Below are 22,830 nucleotides of genomic sequence, written 5' to 3'. Positions count from 1 at the left end.
TCCGTATCTAACTTCAGTCAATAAAGGTTAAGAAGCACAGTGGTAAACCTCTTAGTCTATTCTAAAATCACATGCTTAAATATTGTTATATTGCAATATGTACAATTTGATTCTGCGCTTTGTCTGAAAAAAGCAAGTAAGTGTGATAGGCTGTGATAAAGGCAGCCCAACTTTCTTGTATGCTCACACCATATTCTTCTCTGTTTTGGCAGGTGTGCACAGGGAACTGGTTTGGGGCATGGTTTCCATATCTGTGCCTCTGGTAAATGCAGTCAGATGTGCCCATGTATGGGATTATTTTTGCTAGTGAAAACTACACTTGGTAGTTACCATTTGCAAGAACAATCCTTATGATTAGCAAAATCAAAATTATCTTCCTCTGAAACTCTGGATGAAAACACCATGTGCATGACCAGAAAATATAGAGAATATTTCCCCCTTTTCTTATAGTCTAGTTCTGTCCTTTGTGATCATAAATTTTATATTTGTTGTTTAGCTATGTTTATCTTTTTTAAAGTAGAAAAGGCATGGGAAGGGAACGGAAATAGGACGATATACAAAAAATAGAATACAGCTCATTGCCACTAAGCACAGCAGAGCTGATCCTGATCTATTGCAGCATTTTATGGCATACCTGAGTCAAAATTCCAAAGCCTGGCATACTTTTCACTTCAAGAAGCATCGTGCCATGGGCTAGGAAATGCTGTAGACAGTCTAGTCTCTCATTTTGTATAACTGAATAATCAATCTCCATTCTGTTCTGTTATATAATTGATGTAGCTCCATCGAAGTCAACCATATATAGAGCCAGATCCTCAGCTAGTTGATTTCTCTGGAGTGATGCCAATTTGCTTCAACTGAGGATCTAGCCAATCTTTCTTTCACCTGTGCCAAATGTAGTATAAGGGTAATATTATTCATTTAATAAATCATCCAAGTAAAACTCAATACAAGTTGCTACAGCAATATGCAGAAATATTCTTTAGTTGAGCAATTTCAGAATTATAGCCGAGGATCTGGCTCCATGTATCATTGAATGTAATGCTATCAGTGGGTTATACCCCCAACACCCCAAGAGAGCATCACAAATCCGCATGAAGTGGGTCAACTGAAGAGGCTGGTGGGATAACTGAGGAGTTAAATGAATTTCTTGCATCATCTTTACTACTGAGAATGGTGTCGAAATTCTTAGGCTGAAGGCGCTTTGCAAAGGAAATCAGAGTGTGGCCTTTACACAGACTGGAGTCTCAATGGAGAACGTTATAGAGCAGGGATCTCAAACTCAAATCACCACGAGGGCCACATGAGGACTAGTACATTGGCCCGAGGGCCGCATCACTGACACCCCTCCTCCCACTGCCCCCGGACCTGCCCCCACTCAACCCCTTCCATGAGGCCCTGCCCCTGCCCCGCCTCTTCCCACCCCTTCCCTGCCCCCATTCCAACCCCTTCCCCAAAGTCCCCACCCAAATCTTCCCCCTCCCTGCTCCTATTCCACCCCTTCCCCAAAGTCCCCACCCCAACTCTCCCCCCGCCCTGCCCCTATTCCAACCCCTTCCCCAAATCCCCACTTCTTCTCCGCCTCATCCCCTGAGCGTGCGGGTCCCCGCTTCTCCCCCCTCCCTCCTGGAAAGTGCTAAGCGCTGCCAAACAGCTGTTTGGCAGCGGGAAGCACCTGATGGTAGGCAGAGGAGCGGAGGCGTGGCACGCTGGGGGGGGAGGGGAGGAAGTGGGAGAGGGGAGCTTGGCGGCCACAGGAAATAACTTGGTGGGGGGGTGCAGGGAGTTTGGCGGGCCGCAGCAAATAACTCCATGAGCCGCATGCGGCCCGCATGTTTGAGACCCCTGTTATAGAGTGACTTGAGAAACTCAAGTGCAGTCAAGCACCACAGCCAGATGGTGTTCCTTTGGGAGCTCTGAGGGAAATAAGGTGTGAAAAAGCCAAAATATTGACAAGGGTGTGGATTATTTCCTTAAAAACAGCAGCTGCTCAGGAAGACTGGAAAGTCCTATTCTGCTGCTTGTCTTTAAAAGAAGCTGAGGAAGATCCGGGAATTGCAGAGCTGTGAGCACCACCACAGTTCTAGAGAACCTGAGACACAGTTATTAACAGTAATTTAAGATAAAGACAGTAAAACCTTTGGATGCATATAACCTCCTGGAGGTCAAGCCAGCATGGCTTCTCCAAGGAAAAATCGTGCCTGGCTAACCTGTTGAAGTATTCTGAAAAAGTTCAAAAATAGTAGAGAAAAGTGACAGTACACAATCTCCTTGAATTTCCAAAGGTTTTGAGGCAGTTCCTCAAAAGAAGGCTTATAAAAAAAGTAAGGAAATAAAACTCAAATGCCAAATCCTAGCTCACACAAACTTTGGGAATGCAGCATCCATCCCAGACTGGGATCCAAGTTTCACATCTGGATCCCATCTTACAATAGGACAAACCAAACCCAAGATTTAAAACTCCAGAGCTAAAGTTTGCAGTTCCAACTCATTTCATAGTTACAAATGAAATGCGTGTGTCCATCTATGGGGAAGAAATTAAATATAAAACCAAAACAATTAAAATAATGGTTTGTCGGACAAAAGTAGAATTGATGTAACTTGCTGTTGAAACTACATTTCTGTGGCTGGTACAAACTGTAGAGGATTATGAGAAACAGATCAGTCAATTTTGTTGGTTTTGGTTAGCCTCGCTTCTGACAAATATTTTGGATGGTTTGGATTTGCGTGGTTTCATACCCCTTCAGTTTCACTTAAAGTTTTGGGTTCATTCAGATCCAAAACCTTGCAAGCAAAACAGGCTATTACTGTTCTGCTCTTTGTATCCCCTGTGAGCTCATTATGTTTGGGCAGTTTTCAGATGATACTAGGGCTGGAACTAGACAAAATATAAGATGTGGGACATCTTTGACTGGTTTATTGTAGGCTTTTAGTTGAGAGACAGGCGGTGATTTTTGAAGACAGATTGTAAGAGAGCTTATAAAAATAGTTACATTTGCATTAAACCAGATCCTCAGCTGGTATAAATCAGTGTAACTCCTCTCTGTCACACATACACGCATAGAGACTCATAACAGTTTTGTTTCCCTTGTTTTAATTCAGTTTTGTTTCTTTTTAGTCGCAGTGCTTTAGTTAGCTTTGTAAATTGTAGGTTTTAGGAGTTAAAGTTCCTTCAGGCTTATGTGAGCATCATTTCTTTAAGGAAGGCAGGAGGGGAGGAAATATGAGGCAGAGGTGCTGGAACTAGGAGTGCTGGGATACGGCAGCACCCCCTGGCTTGAAGTGGTTTCCATCATATCCAAGATTTACAGTTTTGCTCAGTGGCTTTCAGCAAATTTGTTCCAATGCCACTGAGATGAGGTGCAAGAAGGAGAGGGACATCTGAGCAAAAGAGATTGTGGGAGAGGAGAAGGTAAAAGAAAAAGGTGGGAAGGGGAGGTGTCAGATGGACAACAAGGTACCAAATGTTAGGCATGCCTTTCTGGGCCCTGATGCACTGTTAAAATTGTAGCTGACAGCCAAGGTGCCATCTGATTCCATGGCAAGAGAGAGGTGATCTTGAGTAGTTGAGCTTTTTGGAAATACATCAGGTAAGTACAAGGAGGCCTGTCACCAACAGCAAGGTGGTAAGAGTGTGTAGGGTGATACAGACAGGTGGCTTCTCCTGTGGCACAACTGCTATTGAAGGCATGTATTAACCATACAAAATTCTCTGTTACTCCCACACTTTAGGGCACCTACCTTTACCCAGCTCCTAGGGCTTACGGTAACCCTCTTAACTGAGGCACCCATCCTTAGCCCATTCCTAGGGCTCAGGGCATAACCTTCAGCTGGTTTGCAGGACCTTTTACCAGTGAAAAAGCCTTACACAGTAATATCCTTAACCTCTATTAGCAGTTACCAAGCAGAATACACATGCTAAGCATACAATGCTATGCTCACCAATCCTGATCAGGCAGGCGGACTTTCCCTGTTGGCCAGGCAAGGTCCTCTAGTCTGGATTCTGGTTGCTGCACATCACGGTCGTGCAGAGGAGTCTTAACAACTTTGATCTTAGGCTGTGTCTTAGAGGTGAGTTCTTCTTCTTCTTCCAGGTCTTTCCTTCTTATTATTCTTCTGTTCCTTCTGCTGGTCTCCTTCTTGGACTGCAGTTTATACAGTGAAACTTGAGTCTTGCTTAGTTATACCTTAACCAATCATTTTACTAAAACAATTCTTTAACCAATCATACCCCATCACCTTAATTGATTTACACCTAGCAAAATTACAGACAGAAACAACCAAAGAACCAGACAGAGACCAGACAGATAAGTGGCAGAGAAGTGGGGACCATGAAGATAAAACAATACAGAAATGAGGCTTTTACAACCACAACCATTGATAAGTGATTTCTTGCCAGACAGGATGCTATCAAACTAAATTTTCTTTAACCATCTTAAAATCTGTTTCTTTATAGGGTGATGGTGGGTGCTATTAGGAGGATCGCCTTAACAGCTGGATATTGCATTGTTTTAATGTAATTTAGATGGAATGTGAGGATGTAACTTTATGCTTCTTGGCTAATGGCTACTGCTCTCCTAATATGGCTGCAGACAAAGGCCTTAGACTCTACAATATGGCTACAAGAAAAGGCCTTATCCTTACAGCAGGGACTGTTTATTAGTATGTGCTTGCACCTAAACAATGGGGCCCTGCTACTGATTTGGCTCCCTGGACACTATTGAATATAAATCATAACCACCACAGGGAGCAGCAGCTAGCTGTGGAGAAGAGTGGGACCAGCTGCTGGAAGGGATGAAGGCATTGACTGAGGCACTGAGTGAGAGAGGGTCACGGGACAGTCAATGGAGACTCATTGCCAAGAAGAGGAAGATGAAAGCACAACAGAGGTTCACCTCAGGGAGTTGCTCTTGGCCACTCTCCAATAACTGGTGGTGAGCCCCGGCGAGGAGGAAATAGCAATGGCGAGGGGCATATAGTGTTCAAGTGATGATGGTAGGTAGATGCAGTGCTGGAGCTGGTGTGCCCGAGAGAGCATCAGGTGGTGCCAATAGAGAAAACAGAACTGCCACTGGGGAGCAATACCACTTGCAGAGGTGAGCCCGTGATCCTTCGGCTCCTCTACTCTACCCCATCTCTGGGGCGTCGAAGTGGGTGCAGACTGGTTCCACTGCACTTGCAACTGAAGCAGGATTAAGGGCTAAATTTTTAGAGATGTTTTGGTGTTTAAAAATGCAGACTGGTGCCCAGTGGGATGCCTAGGTGTCTAACTCCCATTAATTTCAATAGGAGTTGGGCATCTAGGCACTTTTATAATCCCACTAAGCAGCAATCTACATCTTTAGGCATCTAAACAGCTTTTCAAATCTAGCCCTAATTCCTTTGGGCTGCTCAGGTGAAAGGGTAAAGTAGATCCAGTTTCTAGCTGCACTCAGTGCTGCCATGTATTTTTAACACTGGTGATATTACCAGTGTTCATCTTTTTTAAAATGTTGTTTCTTTTCCCTGCTCAAGGTATCACTTTAAGGAAAAATTAGTACTATTTGCTCCAGTTTCACATAGTGTGTGCCCACACAGTACCACTGTCCTATACATAATCAATAATAAAAAAGATGGCAATAATCTCCCGAATGTAGCCCATTGTAAATTGAACTATGATACTTACCTACTTCATAAGCATATTGATTGGATCAATTAACTCATGTTTGTAAAGTATTTGGGGATGCCTGAATAAAAAGTGCTATACAAGTGTAAAGTATTGTTATTAACTAGAGCTGTGTGATAAATTTCACTTGCACCTTTTAGACTACTTTAATTTAGCCCTGCATGAACCAACAATGTTTTGCTCCAGGTTTTTTGTGTTCAGTAATTTTTCACTAAATTCAGATAAAAATACATTTGCTCTATCTGGATTTCCATCAAGAATCTGAGCCTTTGCTGGTTTCTTTCAAGTTCAATGTGTGTTCTTTGGGAAGCCTCATAAGAGGCAAAACTACATGTTACTTTTCCTGTGGCCCTGATTGGCAGAACAAAGCCTTCATTGTCTGACTATACCGAAAGGAGGACAGAAGACATTTGACATGGGTTTAATCAGGCCATAACTTTATTATTAGATGTCTGAGACTACCCAGCAGGTAAAAGTGTACAGGGCAGGTAACCCTATGTTTATTCCATAATTACCCTGGGGGCTTTTACCAGCTCCCCCTCTTTTTTCATCCAGGTCCCTCCAGCAAATCCATTGCTGGGACCTCACCATCTACCCCTCTTCGTAGGAGAGTTAAGGTGGGCTATAATAATGGAGGTTGGATCCCTGCCGTACCAACCATAGGAGTCCCCAACTGCCACCCATCCCCATTCACTCCTTTACCAAACACCTCTTTTTAAGACCTTTTCCAAGCCAATTATCCGGTCACTGTATACTTTCCTATGGAGTATCTTCACTGGACGTCCACCCTACACTTGCATAATGAGTTGCGACATATGGCCCACTACCCTTCATGCCAGGCATGCACAGAGCCCTTCCTGAAACCCGCTGTGGGTAGGGTTGCCAACTGTCTAATCACACAAATCCAAACACCCTTCCACGCCCCTTCCCCAAGGTACCGCCCCACTCACTCCATCCTCCCTTCCTCCATCATTCATTCTCCCCCACCCTCACTTGCTTTCACTGGGCTGGGGCCAAGGGGTTTGGAGTGTGGGAGGGGACTCTAGGCTGAACTTGGGGCAGGGGTGTAGGAGGGGATGTGGGGTGCAGGCTCTGGGAGGGAGTTTGGGTGCTGGAGGGGGCTCGGGCTGGGCTAGGCAGTTGGGGTGCAGGAAGGGGCTTGGGGTGCTAGCTCTGGGAGGGGGCTCAGGGCTAGGGGTTGGGGTGCTGGCTCTGGGAGCGGGCTCAAGACTGGGGCCAGAGGTTGGGCTGCGGGAGGGGGTGAGGGGTGCGGTCTCCGGCTGGGCATCACTTATCTCAGGCGGCTCCCAGTTGGCGATGCAGCAGGACTAAGGCCAGATCCCTGCCTGCCCTGGCCCCGTGTTGCTCCCGGAAGTGGCTGCCATGTCCTTGCAGCCACTGTGGGGGGTCCAGGGGACTCTTCACGCTGCCCATGCCCACAGGCACCACCCCCACATCTCCCATTGGCCGCAGTTCCCAGCCAATGGGAGCTGCGGAGTCAACACTCGGGACGGGACAGCATCCGTAGCCCCCTGCCTCCCGCCCAGGGGATGCTGGGTAGTGTGAGTCACTTCTGGGAGCAGCACAGGCCCAGGGCAGGCAGGGAGCCTGCCTTAACCCAACTGCACCACCAGACTTTTCGCATCCTAAAATCTCCCTGTTTGGCTTCTGTAGCCGCCAGGAGATAGCGCCAGATTCCAGGAGACTCCTGGCAAAAACAGGAGGATTCACAACCCTAACTGTGGGGAAAGTGTAAAAACCCCAACTCCACCTGGGTCAATATGGTGGCAAGGGGAAATTTACTTCCCAGCCCCCCTTAACAAAGGGGCGGCTAGCGTAATGCCCACAGCAGATCTGGACCAAACCTGGTATTTTACCACCTAAAGGGAGAGGAAGGGTGGGTGCTGCCTCAAGTTGCTCCATGCAAAAGGGAGGGCTAAGGCACAGGGCTGTCCCTTTTAAACCTCTCATTTCAAGGGGATGAGTCAGTGACCACACTGAGCCCTTTTGCAACAGTTTTCATCTCACCCGCTCCCACTAAGCCATAAAGTACAGTTCCCTTTATTCAGCCAGCGTGCCAAATATCCCCCTCCCCACATGGCTTAAAGGTGCAGAGCGGTCATTTCTCATACGGTCTGTGTTTAGCTGAACTCTTCTATCCATTTAAAAACAAAAATATCATTTCATCCCATTTTATTAATCAGACTGAAAGAATCTCCATTTGTATAGCCAGGCAGAGAGTGGAGAAACTGAGAGAGGAGAGGGTTTGTTTCCTTTTATGGCAGTCCCACACAAACAATGCATCAGAGGGGCCTCATCTTTGTTTCTTTCTTGCAGGCGCTGGCTTAGTATAGTTCATAAGTGAGCCCATGTAAATGTTCATAAACCTGAGGAAACCCAGAGGCAATACAGAGATTAATTAATTGTAGCTGGATGTTTGCAATGAGATTCAAACATGAAGAAATGGGTTCTTTCAAAGCAAAGCTTTTGTGAATGTCAGACCCAACCTAACTTAACGCTGCCAAATAAGTCTGTTTTGAACTGAACTAGAGTTTGCACACCTCTGTTGTTAACCAGCTGTGATAAAAAGTGGCCTCCACTATCCAGACATGCCATATGGCTGCCTGACAGTGTTCACTGGCCAAAGGTTCTCACCTGTCTTCTATGGAGCAAATTTTTATCTGGCTTCAGCTATAGAGCTTCCACTTATGCAGCTGGCAATTGCACCCACTTATTACATGTCCTAATTTGTTCTTCTGAATCTGCGCGTGTATGTCTATATTTTCCACATAAACATGCACATTGTCATAGTTTGCAGGTAACTCCAGAATGGGTTTTTACTGTAAATTTGTTTTTATTATATAATAAGTCAGCCATACCCTACATAGGAATAAATAAAAAACAAAACACAGGACTCTGTTTATCACATATAAATATTTTAATGATTTGGGCCATGGAGTGCCCATATGAAACAAGACTTTATGCAAAAAATATATAAGGCAATAGGCAGCATAATCAAATCAGCAAAGAACATTTATCCCACCCTCTTAGAAAGATGACTTCAGCATAATGAACCAACAGAAATAGCTCATCAATACTGTCTCCTCTGAATTGTATTAGGTGAAACAGGGTAAAGTGAAACAAGCTGTACCATCATCACTTTTACTGGTAATTTTTTTCTATGCTGACAGCAGTTTGAATTGCTTAAAGGAAGTAAATAGGCTTATATAAATAAGGTATAAATGAACTTATTGGGAGCCATTATTTTAAAAGTCTGATCCAAAAGATATTAACTCACGAAAGCAATGTTCCACACAGCTGACCGATTTAAAGAAGCCCCTGCTGGTACAAAGAAGAAGGAGTTAGCAGATACCATTAAACATGACCAGATGAGGCTGCAGGTAGCCAAAGCTTTTCTTAATGAAAATTTAAAGAGTGTGGATGAAAATGATATTCCCCCACTCCAACAGAAAACTCTGGAAAAGACATGCAATTACAACCAAGATCTGTTTAGCACTGAAGAAGTGTTGTTTGTAGCACTTACACCTATTTACTAGACAAGCCAATATGTTCAATAGTTGTAGATTTTAAAATAAAACACCGAAAGCTGGACATTGTCATTTTTATCTCACGCTTTTGTGTCAAAAAGAAAATCATAATGGTGAGCGTTTATTTTTAAAACCAGTTGGACTGATTGTTTCAACTACTATAGGCAATGGTGCAAGTAGAAATAATTTCTTGCCGGTACTGCACTCATGGGAGGGAAGCAAAGGGGGGTATGTGACCTCTCCAGGTGACCCTCCATGTGATTCCTCCCTGCCCCACCCCCAGTTCGGGGCCCCCACGCTCTCCCTTTCCTCTCCGACACTCCCCTTTGTATATACAAACATCAACATGCTTAACTACTCACTGTCCCCCAAAATACGTAGTATTTCAGTCTGTTTATATGGGAGTTGGGTGAGGAGCCATTTCAGCATATGTATGACTTATTAAAAGACAAATTTTAAATAGAACTGTATCCTAAACTGCTTTATGGTATTGTACCAAACACTACATTTCAATGCGGGATTCAACTTCCTTTATAGGAACAGACTCCTAAAACTCTTACTAGTCCACAAAAGTGGTCCATAGTCATGCAAATAGTCCCATTGTCTTCAATGGGATTGATCAAATGATTAAGGGTTACAGGATTAGGTTCCAAGTTTGTAAATTGTTCTGGATGAAACTGACAATGCCTGAGCTGTCAGATCAGAAGGAGCTTCATTAGAATAAAGGTGAGCAGATGTGTGATAAGTCTTAGATCTGTTGCTAAGATGAGGAACATATTTTCAGGAAAGTTCTTGGCAGATTCCTGAGGTAGCTGGTTTAAGGCCATCAGTGTCCAACATTATAATCTTCACTTATAGTTCTCTCACCCAGAAAGCTGGAAAATGAGGCATTTGTTTTCTTTGTTTTGCTGCTCCAGTTCCAGTTAACAAAATGCATGTTAAACTAGTTTGGCTGCAAAGAAGAATTCTATGTACACTGGGGACAACACCTGATTCCTATCAGGCTGCAGAACTGGGCTGACATCAGAATCCAAACATCCTCTGGTCAGTGCAAGCAGAGGCATTCCTCTAATGGTTTGGACTTGATGTGATGCAGTATGGGTGTCATGGATAATTCAGACCAATGGGCAGCAACAGAATCAAAAACATCTTCCGTCCCCTGCACCCCTCCCCTCTTGAGGACTCCTGACCAACCTAAAGCAGCACAATACATATGCTAACAAACTTAAACAAAGCCTTTGTTTAAATTTGTTAGCATATGTATTGTGCTGTTAAAGCCATTTAAAGAATGAATGCCCTCCCTAACCATGTTCTGCTCCCTTAAGGAGAAGAGCGCAGCACCACCCCCACACCTTCTGGAGGGAGGAGCTAGCCCCAAGTCTTTCTGGTACCCCATACCCAGTAAAAATCTCTTGCCGAGACTGCGTACTAGAGGGTACCTCCCTATTTGCACTCCTGACTATAGGTAATAGTGACCAACAGAATAAAAAAAAGTGAAGATAAGGGAATGATCTTGCAAAAGGTTCTCTGTCACTCTGTCTGCCTGTATAGGAATTTTAGGACAGTCACCACCAAAGTGTCAGAGTGTATAAACTAAGACAGTTGGTGCTCAGCACCATGCAAAATCAATCCTTAATTCAGAGCAGTAACAGCACCTCGTGACACCTCATCACCAAAAAGAAACTGACAATCTAGACCAGTGTTGAGAGAAGAGCAAGAAAAATAACCAGGGGACAGAAGGGATTGATTTATCAGGAAAGATTAAATGAGCTAAATATGTATACACAGCTTGGCTAACTGACAACTAAGAGGAACATTATAATAGTCTAAAGATACTTGAAGGAAATAACTCCAAGGAAGGAAAGGAATTATTTAAGGAGGTTCAAGGGAACATAACTAGGAGTAATGGGATGACATTAAGAAAGGGGAAAAAATTGACAGCAAGATCCATTAGGCAGTGAAATCGTTTCCCTAGGGAAGTGTCATCACTTGGGACATTTAATCTAGATGTACAAAACACTAGAAAATATGCTACAGGACACAATCTTGCATTGGCAAGGAGCTGGACTGGATGTCCTAAAGGTTTGTACGTTGCTAATTTATGTGAGTCTGTAATTTTCCTGGCTTGTGCCATAAACTCATTGTTAACTCAAATGTATTTATTTTCTCTGGGCCCAATCCAACATCCACTATAGTCGATGGATGTTTCCAGTGGGAGTTGGAATGAGCCCTCCCTGTCTTTGTCAGTGTCAATGTCTTTGTTTCCTGTTTGAACTGTTTTAAAAGGGAAAAACCCAATCATTCCCAAAGGATTTTCATGAGTGTATTACTTACCCAACAAACCAGAACTACTTCCTCAATACGGTAAAGAGATTTTAACCCATGTGTATGCTTGCGGGGAAAGATGCTTTGGAACCTCTCAGATAAATAAGCACGTATTTTCAGAAATACATGTAAGGGAGCTAGAGACCAGAAAAAAAAGAAACTTCCAAGCACCTAAAAATACATTTCAGGGGAAAAATTGATTCAGTTACAGAAGAGTTAAATGAACATTTTCTAGATATTAAACCAAAAGATATTTCATAAGATGTTAGCGCCCTCTTATTTGAATACCTCTTAAAGCAGGAATGCAGCTGGTGGAAAAACAGAATGTTGCTGCAATGAGTTTATCCATTGATCAGGATTCGATTCTATTTCTGGTTAACTGAATAAATAGGTATGTAGTACAGACCTTTTTAAAAAACAGTAAGTATAGTAAGCACATACAGGGGACTTAATTTGGTCTAATTTACATGCACATGGTCTAGTGAACAAAATCATGTATGTATGTGGCAAAATATATATGCACAAAACACACTCTTGAGCTGAGACGTCGTATACCAACTTTCATCCTCGCTTACATTTACAGGAAATGTAGGTCACTAAAATAAGGACTGATAATGAAATCTTTGCCCAATTGTTACTATATTGCCATGAATTTTAAATAGTAAGTAATAACCAATTTCTTCTCTACAGTTCATACAATAAATAAAATCCTATGTGAAAGATGAAGCCTTTTATTCCTTTGTCAAAATCTGATTGAGTAAACTACAGATGTTAAAAGGCAGTGTAGTTCAAAGAATTAAAAAGAGAATCGTATGGGGGTTGTAGCAAGAACAATTTTAAGAGAATAATATAGAAAATATTAAAATGCCATTATATAAATCAGTGGTACATCCTCACTTTGAATACTGAAGATTGGTCACCTCATCCCTGAAAAGAGATAGCAGAAATAAAAAAAGTCCAGAAAATGGCAATAAAAATGATGAAAGGCAAAGGGGAGGGGAATTTCATGAGAAGAGATTAAAAACACAAGGACTATGCTGCAGGGGAGATCTACCCCATGGGGGTGCAAATAAAATTTGCACCATGACAGTTCCATCTGGAGAACTGCTTGTGACCAGTGCTTCATAAGACCTCTGTTGCCAGAGACAGTTTACAAGATGCACTGAACCCTAACCATTCTTGTGGCTGCTCTGCACAGCTATGGGCCTGCTATAAAGCAGATACTCTGCATCATTGCAGCCTCCTCTCTGGGAGGACTTTCACCTGCCAGAGCCCCTGCCATGAATCAACTCTGTCACAAACCTGATAGGTGACCCTGGGCAAGTAACTTCTTTCTGGACTGTTGTTTTCACATTTTGGATGGAATTTTCAAACATTTGAGTAACTTAGGTGCACAAGTCCCATTGCCTTTCAGTAAGTCTTGTGCTCCTTAGTCACTTTGGCTCTTTTGAAAATTCCATTTCAACTGTAAGCCCTTCAGGGCTGAGATGGTCTCTCACTATGTATTTGCGCAGTGCCTAGCACAATGGGGCCCTGATGTCGGCTTGGGTCTCTAGGCACTAACAGTAATATAAATAATTCGTCAATCATCATCATCAAGCTCAGTTAAAGGCATAGAAAAAACCCTTCAACTTTTTCCATATTGCAAGATGAAATCTTTAAAATGGATAAGAGGTATTACTTTTTTAAACAATGCATGGTTAATTTGTGGAACTCACTGCTGCGAAATACTACTGAAGTAAATAGCTTAATAAGATTTTTAAATGACTAGACATTTAAAGAAATACAATTTCAGAAGTTGGGTGAGATTCAATGGCATGTGTTATGCAGGATAATAGACTAAATGAGCATAATGATCCCATCTGGCCTGTAAATCTATGAAAGTTTGACTAGCTAGGATTACATTACTATGGCTAAGTATCCCAATGGTTCATGGCATAATTTAGTCACAAATTGGGGTCAGGAAGACATTGCCCTCATGATACCACGGATAGCTCAGTGGTTTGAGCATTGGCCTGCTAAACCCAGGGTTGTGAGTTCAATCCTTGAGGGGGCCATTTAGGGATCTGGGGCAAAAATTGGGGATTGGTCCTGCTTTGAGCAGGGGATTGGACTAGATGACCTCCTGAGGTCCCTTCCAACCCTGATATTCTATGATTCTATAAAGCATTGCACAATTAGGTACATTATGTAGAGGGATAAGCTGCTTCTGAAACATCAGCTATGGTGTTGTAATCTTTGTCAGAGTCACAACACCATACTTGAAGGACCATGTGTCTGTTCAGGTATAGCAATGAATAGGTTCCAATATTCCTCAAACAAATGTTCAGTGGCACAGAAGTCCTGTGTATGGAAAGTCAACAGCCATCTGATCTGCCCAACGATGGACAGGCTAGTGCAGGTCTGGAGCCATTGTATACAGGAACTGCAGAGGCCCAGAAAAGACTAGAGAGCTTATGCAAAGTATGTCTCTGCATCCCATTCACCACAGTTGTGCAGATCCTGTCTCCTTTCTGTCCCTGCACAGGAGTCACAGAGGCTGCAGCGATCTGGGTGCTGTAATAGCCCCCACAGAACTGCAGGGCAGGAAAAAAGAGGGCCAAGGACTGGAGGAGAACTCAGTGAGCACCTGGATGAAACAGGTGTTTGTGAGTGGGAGGGGGCTGGAGGGTCAATAGTGCCTGTGTGGTTCCTCTTTCCCCAACTATCTGCATGGGGAGGAGGGCGGGGGGGCGGCTTCTGGCCAGTACTCCCATCTAATCCATTTAGGAGATGTCAGCAGACTCTGGTGCTGAATGAGGGAGACCACTTGTGTCCCTTTACGATCTCCCTATGCAGGAATAGCAGAGGAGGTTCCATTTTCCCATGACCACACTCCCCTCAATACCAACTACACGATAGGCCATATATGGCACTGTGGAGGAGTCTTATACCCTGTCGCTAGGGAAATGGTGGAGGTGGGCTGCTGCAGAACTGTGACAGCTCAGAGGAGTTATGCAGTAACCACTAATAGGCCCTCTAGTTTAAGGAAATTGTTTACCAGAAAAAAACAGTGAAAAGGATCAAAACTGTTCCCTACACTAGAGTTTTTACACCAGCAGTCTCTAAATATATGTAAAGATTTAATAAATGTGTAAAATAAGCACCAAATGCTTACACTGTTGTGATTCCTATATATTTATATCAGTTAGCAGCTTATATTTTGAATGATTTCTTTTCTGGGCAGAAAGCACAGTGGAAAAATGCATATTATTCATAAAAATGATTGTCCTGTTCACTTGTATACCTATGCAATTTATTCTTTAACAGCTTTTTACTTCAAAGAAATCACTAGCTAATGACATCTCAGACTTTTAAAAAATCCACTTATTCAAAATCCTGTCCCTGAGGGAATTCCAGTGTGTTATCAGAAATTTTTCCAAAGATCATTAGCAGATATTACAAACCAATTGAAACTGAGTATTTTCTTTGCAAATTACTTTTAACTTTAGAGCTATTGAAAAAAGACATTGAGTGATTTAATTTACTTAATCTATCTACAGATTGCAGTTATATGCACATTTTGTGATTGCATTTCCAACAAAAAGCATATATAACTATCCCTAATAGAGTTATTTTTCTAAATTATCATACTGGATCAGTAAGATCTCTGAAGATATTAATGTTTACTTTTTCATTTAGAAAATTGCACTAAAAATAGGCGTTTGTACTTTGTTGATATGTTAGGAAATAATAATATTGCATCACACTTTTTTTTAACCTGCTATTTTAATTAAAACTCCCTTGTAGTCCTCAGGTTGGTGTGTCCTTTGCAGACATGTTTTTACTGATTTTCCTTAAAATCATTATATGTTTACTAGGCAGTTAAGCTAATATTTTACATGAGAAGCACTTTATACAGTTACTCGTTGTTAACCAAATCCTTTCTCCTGTCCCAAACCTAAGTAATCTAGCTTGATGATGAGACTGAGGGTGGGGAAAAGGACTCTTGCTCCCAAGCTGTGATGCACCAACTCTACTGCTTTATCCTTATTCTTCCAGGATCAACGATCAGTGAATCTACACCATGGTAGATCCACTGCTGACGCCTACTCTGTGCTATCACAACTACTCCCTACTCCTGCTCCTCCCCAAAACTACACCCACCCTCAAAATCCTGCAGGAGGGATAGTCCGCAACAGAACAGACTCTGACACTCTCAGGGGGCATGCACTCCTGTGCAAGTTTTCAATCCTTCCTGCTCCCACCTGCTGATGATTGGAAATGATCCACTTGTGTTGTGTTTGAGGACCTTCCTGTTCTCTGGATTTTCCCTATTTCCATTGAATGACGCCACCAAGCATAGCTTACAGAAGACTCAATCTGCAATTCATGTAGTTAGGGTTTCACAATACAATATTCATTCATAAGAATTTGTATGTATGTGTCAAGAGTCCTCAGTAGTACACACATTATTAGATTACTTGTATAGTCCTTCTTATAACCCCTGTTGTTATTTGATATATAGATATATATAAATATATAGCATCAATTGTATGCTAGGTGCTTTTAAAGACAAATATAAGTATAAGGGATAAGGGATCATATTCCCCAACTGTGAAGCAGCAATCCTGCTTTGAAAATCCCATTAGATGCCTATCTGCATCTTTAGGCACCTAAATATCTTTTAAAATCTGGACCAAAAGCCCCTTCCTTGGAAAGCTTAAATTCTAGGTAACAATATTGTTTTACATTAAATATGTGTTCACCCCAGGAGTGGTATTGCAGCATTTGTGGCTACCCCTGCAAAATACTGCTGCTTTTCATGAGCAGAGTTTATTTGTGTTCATAGGGACCTTTTCTCTCCTTATCACACATATGCAACTCACATTTGAGTATCTGTCAGGACAATGCATACATATCAAGAAAAGGACAGATCTCATAACACGTACTTAGGACTTTCACTTATATTTTACCGATAGCACCACAATATCTCATACACATCAGACTTCAGTGGGAGTAGAATTAGTCCCTAGAATTTTTTCCACAAGATTTTAAAATAAATCAGTAAATTTTGTTGCTTGTAAGTTAACACTCGTTGACAGCCCTGAATATTAAGGTTCTCTTTATATTCAAACACCCGGTACAGCACGACATCAGTGGTGCAAGCAACTCTAACTGCTCTAACTGTGGCTCAAACTTGACCTGACATGGCCACCTATAGGCATTTAGTGCTAGATCTTCAGCTGGTAAATCAGTATAGTTACCTTGACTTCAATGGTATGACACTGGTTTACACCAGCTGAGAATCTGCCCATAATCTCCCTCCTCACTGAGTCACTGTCATCTATATTGAGCCTGACAACACACGTTAACTAGTGCCAGCTGTGATTGACGGTCATTTATTGGTGTAAATTACCATTGCTCCATTGAAGTCACTGGAGCTGCAATTATTAAAAGCAGCTAAGGATCTGGCCCAGAGATTTGTTTAGAATGTGAATTCTTGTCCTGTTGGAACTGCATGTAAACCACGAATCGATTTCACATAAACTACCAAACAGCCATTAGATTAACTTTCAGTCACTGCCAGCCTGTGTTAAATTAGAGGGGTGATGCAGAAGTGAACAGCTCTGGATCCATTACCAATTCTCTGAGCCATCCAATCCCTCTCTTATAACATATATAAGTCACAACATTCTAAGGAAAACTTTTAAAGAAGAGAACAGCAGGAGATCAAAGGTAATTCTAATAACAATCACATACAAATATAGTGTTTTACATTTCAAACAATTGTCCAGATCCAGTTTTATTAGCAATAATATGGACACTTACTTGTATGAAAATTACTGTTCTTTCAGAACCTTATACTAAATGCACTGTTGCTTGATGCGTGAAACAGCATGATAATTTTCTCTGAATTTCATTTCCGATATTTGTCAAAATTTAATTTTCATCAATATTTTCCTTCCTACTCAAATTCCTCTTGGCTGTTGTAAATAGAGCTGTAATAAATATTAATTCTTAAGTTAACTAGAGGCAAGTAAAGCCCTCCTCAAAATAAAGCAAAAGTCTGATAGGTTGTGTTAAAAGGAGCTCATGTTATTACTAATTATTAATTATTAGTAGTAGTAGTATTTGTTAAGCACTGACAATGTGCTCAGTTCTGCTGATTAAGTTCTACCGAGCAAGTTTTACTGATTAGCTTATAAGGACAACATACTGTACTAGAAAGGAGATACTTAACAGCTATCAAGACTCTTACTTTCAAGGCTCACTTAGCAAAACAATTATGTGCCTGTTCTGTATGCAGGTTTTCATGAAAAAAGTAGAAAAATGCATAAACTGAGTAAATATCATGATTTTGTGTTCCCTAATTTTCTCACCCCACTCCACCATATTCTGCCAACTTCACTTCCACTGAGGCTTGAGTAAGTTCGAAAGCCCGGATCCTGGAAACACTTATGCACCTTTTAGTTTTCAGAATGCGTCTCGGTCCCATGAATGGATCTAAATTAAGCACTCATGTAAATGTTTGCAGGATCAGGGCCTATTTTTGCAAGTAGGCCTATTGAAAAAAATGGAACTACTTGGAGAGTACTACTTAATGTGAGTACAAATGACAGAATTTTGAGTCCACGGTGGACAAAACTGTAGGAGTGTCTCCAAGTTTTTCACTATCACCACAAAGCAGGTCAGATACCATTAACCAGTTTTGCCCACTCCAATATCCATGCACCTCTAAGAAGCCATAAACAAATAAGAAAGGGCAGCTTGCACCTCCCCTATCCTGGAGCTGTTGGGGGTCACTTCAGCCTTCAATGCTCAGATTTGCTGATTAAGTTCTACTGAGCAAGTTGTAGGGTCTGTCTAGGCGTACTGCACTGCAGCGGCAATACAACTGCGCCACTGCAGCGCGTCCGATGAAGACACTCCATGCAAATGGCAGAGAGCTCTCCTGTCAGCATAAAAAAAACCCTTCTCCACGAGTAGCATAAGCTCTCCTACGGACAGAGCGCTGTGCACATGAGTGCTCATGTCAGTGTAACTTATGTTGCTCAAGGGGGGTGGTTTATTCACACCACTGAATGACATAAGTTATGCCGACACAGGCTGTAGTGTAGACATAGCCTTCCTGAAGGCTGCCTTAACTAGTGCTCCAGCTGTTAAGGTCTCCCTGTGGGCCATGGCACTACCAGAGAATATCTGGGGCACAGAAATGTCCTGCCTGCAGAGGGCATGGAGGTGGCTAAACTGGTTCTATGGCTGGCTGAGAGGCCCCATATGCCGGGGTACTCCTAAGGGTGGAGGGACATTGTGCCTATTTTACATCCACTTTAATACAGTTTAAAAGAGCCACAACACAACTCTGTCGTTTGTGCACCATACACATGAAGGACTGCAACTTTTCAGGAGCAGGCATTTCAATGGAAATAATGTTTTTGGGACGACTAAAATCAAAGGCCTCACATCCCATTACATGTTAGGAAGGAGCTTTACAGATATTGTCACTGAACACTATAACCACATCTACTCCCTTTAACTGTAATGCTGGGGAGAATTCCAGCTGTAAACGTGTTCTTAGGAAAAAATGTACATTTGTCTATGTCCAGCTTCCTAGTTTGTATACTTCTCCAAACCCAGCCAATATGTTTTTTCACAACTGACATAGAAAGGTCAGTTCTTACTTAAATGCTTTTTGAGAAGATTGAAGTGTATGTATGTGTAACTCAGACTGTTAGGGAAAATTCGGCCCTGATAGTCATTCCACGCTACCCACAATGGTTTCAGTGAAGCATCGTGGGTCCTTAACTCAGGACTGAATTTAGTCCTTAGTATGTTAATGGGTAAATCCAAGCCTCTCCTCTACAACTGCCAAGGGCCTCTGTGCGGTGGAATCATTCTGCTGTTCAAGACAAACTGGATGTGAGCAAGATACTGTCCGTGCAACAGCATGAAGGGAGTGGGAGGGGACAGAGCATGGGCAGCCTGAGAACAGGGTGAGGCCAGGAGAACTGTATCTGACTGGGGATGCAGTGTGAATGCCCCTCACAGACAATGTTACTCACTGGGCTGACGTAGATTCATGGAGCAACACCAAAGTTATACTGTGGCCTGGGAGGGAAATTTCTCCTCACCTGCCACTGTGCATCTCCCAAGCTCACTCAGGCCAGAGTGGAGTCTGGATTTTTAGCTACAATTTTTTAGCTAGATCCCTAAATTAATTTACCATGAATTACCATTAGCATTAATTACAATTACCAATTATCATTAATTACCATTTATTAATTTACCATTCAACAAAAAAGTGAGGATTTTGTTCCGTAAATATGGTCTTTGTTTTCCTGACCACTTATTAACTGACACTGAAACTTTTGTAATGGGAATAAAAATAGAAATAATTCCACTGATTATGGTGCCACCAAGAAATAAACTAATCTGAATCAGGAATACTAGAAAAGAAATCCCCAGTGTGCAGAGGAAGGATAAAACTCTTGGCTAAAATGCAGTGTCACCCAGTATTTGTATTTTACTAATATATTTGTTTAATTAACAATCAGAAACATACCCAGGCAACAGACATAGATGATACACCTGCTTTTGAGGACAATGAGCAGCAAGACTCACCACAGAAGCACATTTTTGGAAAAATCCTCTCTCTTCCTACTGGTGTTATGCCACATTCCCTTGCATACAATAGAGACAGGCCCTATTATAGTCAGCCCTAATTTTCTCAGAAGGGACAGCTCTTAAAGAAGAAGTACAGACTTTTTTTTACATTGCATCGTAGCAGTGGGCACAGACTTAACCATAAGCATGTCAAGGATGGATGAACCAATTCTGCTAAAACAAAAACATTCTTTCCTCCATCACCACCGCTACTAAAATTTCAATCAAAGCCTGAACTAAACCCTAATCTAACTTTTATTGGGGTTGGAAAAATGGAGATTAACTTCCCTTCACTCACCCGCTATTTTTATTTTCTGTACTTCTGTATTTCATAATTTCACTCAAGATGAAGACTGAAGGCAGCAGGGCCACAGAGGCTGGTTTTGCAATATTTCTGTCCCAAATGGATATTAAACATCTTGCATGAAAGCCTATTCTCATCACGCTTATTGTCTAGTTTTTCCAGTACAAGCAGTGTGGACAGTTCAGACAAGGTTCAGATATGCATCCGAACATATGGGTGTGCCTCTAGACTGAACCTCCTTTTGAGCTTCAGCCAGCTCTACTCAGCTGGGGAAATATAACATAATTCATTTTTTTAAAAACTGTTAGAAGAATGTTCAGGCTTCAGAGTAAAGCCCTGCAACATCAGGAAATACCAAAGTTACAGCTGACCCCCAGCACAGGGTGAGCTCAGCTCTCTCCTGAGTGCATTCCAATGCAGTCCTAGAGTGCTGCTGGACCTGATAGGCACTGCCCTGCGTAAAGGGCTTTGCACAACTTTACTTCCCCAGGGAGAACACAGGAGGCATTGTGCTTTATGTAGGAAAAACATCTTGCAAAGCTCACCCTTGTTCTACAGGGAGAGCATACCTCCACTACAACCTTTAAAGCGGTGCAGCATGTCTTTGCTTGTATGTATGTGCAGGGATGGGGAACTTAACCCTATCGCCTCCTTTTCCCCTCCCTTTTGGGGTAGCTAGTGCCTAGCTAGGGAGCACTAGAAGGGAGCAGTTGTCCCTGCTCTTAGGGACAGTTGTTCCCAGCCACTGAATGAGAGCAGTGAAGACTTTTCATGCCCTCCCCTACACTTGTGCAAACATGCAGTGGTCAGATACAATCTACCCTTTAACTTTGGAAATTAAAAAAAAAAAAGGCTTCTTGTTGCTATGAAGCTAAATATTTGCTGAGTGCATAGGGCGCAATAGTAGCAGCATTCAGTACTAACCATAGCTATAGTCCCTCCCTTTTAATTCTTTATCACTTTTCCCTTGGGCCTGAAGCAAAAAGATTTTCTAACACAGTGGAACCCTGCTCCCCAACACACAGACAATAGAGTCTGCACCTCAGACAGGGGACAGAAAGAAAAATCTTCTACAGATCCTGCTGTGGGAGTTCCAACAGATTAAACAGATTAAAACAGACCTGTCAGACATCAAAATTAGTGGGGTTGCAAGGGATGTCAGTCAGAGGAGGATTCAGCCCACGGAACACAGACAGGACAAAACAAAAACCCCATACAATTCAGGCAAACAGCCCCCAGTTTCCAGGAAAACGAAATCCTCAAATTAGATTTTTTCCTGACAGCATTTACTTTCCTTGTCCTGATTAAAATGAAAAATATCACATTCACCACTTTACCTTAATGAACAAGATCAGTATATGACCCCATGGACAAACTCACCATAACACCTGGCACTTAAAAATGTCAGGCCAGGATCTCAGCTGGGGTAAATCAGAATAGCTTTGTTGACTTCAAGAGAGCAGCATGGATTTACACCATCTGAGGAGCTGTCCTCATATGCTGTATCTTTTGAACACCTCTTCTCCCATTTTTTCACGATCTGTGTCGGGTTTAAAGTGACTTTTCATGTCTAGCAGATGGGGCTGAATGGTTAGGGCTTTTTGAATTTATTTTAAATCACACTATATTTAATGGAAAAATAAAGTTGCTATGGTTTGGTTCACTCCTGGTTCTGATTATTGATCTGAATGAGTAATTGCAGCTATCATAATTAATGTTTATTTAATAACTATACTTGTGTACTAAAGAGACAGCTTTGGATAGAAATCACATTTCTATCTGAAAATTGTTTCCCTACTGAAATTACAAGTAACACCTAACATTAGTCTAACTAAAAGAGATTGGCAAAAAGAAATTATTTTTTATCTTCTTCATTTTCTTTATTGTGTGCATTTCACAGCATTTTGTGCATAGTCAGTTTCACTGCTTCTCACCTATAATCTCTTAAATGAGACTCTTTCCCCTTGTTGTTTTTGTGAATCTGTCACACAGCAGCTAGGGATACAAAAACATTTTTAAAATAAAAAAAATGTGGTACTGAAACCACAAAACCTGGCAGATTGTGAGGCAGGTACCTAAAACTACTTTCAACCTTTTTTTTTTTTTTAACTAAGCAGATTTCAAGTTGATGATGTCCCTTTAACATAAATAATGAGCTAATGAAATAAGTATGAAATTGCAAGAATCATAAAAAGAATTTTACATTTAAGAATACCATCTGTGTCACACTCAGCCTAACAATGAAATCATTTCAGAGCCAAAATACCAGAGTGTGCTTCCAGCACAAGTTATACAAGAGTATAAGTGATTAGATTGGAGAATAAGATAATGTCTGTGTTCAA

At 41.9% G+C, this 22,830-nt stretch overlaps 2 protein-coding genes across 2 annotated transcripts in view; one reads left to right on the top strand and one right to left on the bottom strand.

The window, feature by feature from the left end:
* Positions 1–22,830, top strand: part of LOC311530114 (uncharacterized protein) — a 289,301-nt gene that overhangs the window by 243,039 nt on the left and 23,432 nt on the right. The gene's annotated exons all lie outside the window — the stretch shown is intronic.
* LOC311514361 (uncharacterized protein) overlaps positions 1–22,830 on the bottom strand; it is a gene marked incomplete at its 5' end in the record, with an annotated part of 52,837 nt that overhangs the window by 12,075 nt on the left and 17,932 nt on the right. The window contains one exon of the mRNA XM_084616913.1: positions 3,943–4,145. Coding sequence (XP_084473039.1) covers positions 3,943–4,145 — 203 coding nt within the window. The remainder of the gene's footprint in view (positions 1–3,942; positions 4,146–22,830) is intronic.

Source organism: Lepidochelys olivacea, assembly GCF_965140295.1.
Source record: "Lepidochelys olivacea isolate rLepOli2 genome assembly, chromosome: 1".
Classification (NCBI taxonomy): domain Eukaryota; kingdom Metazoa; phylum Chordata; order Testudines; family Cheloniidae; genus Lepidochelys; species Lepidochelys olivacea.
This window is presented reverse-complemented; position numbering and strand designations above follow the sequence as displayed.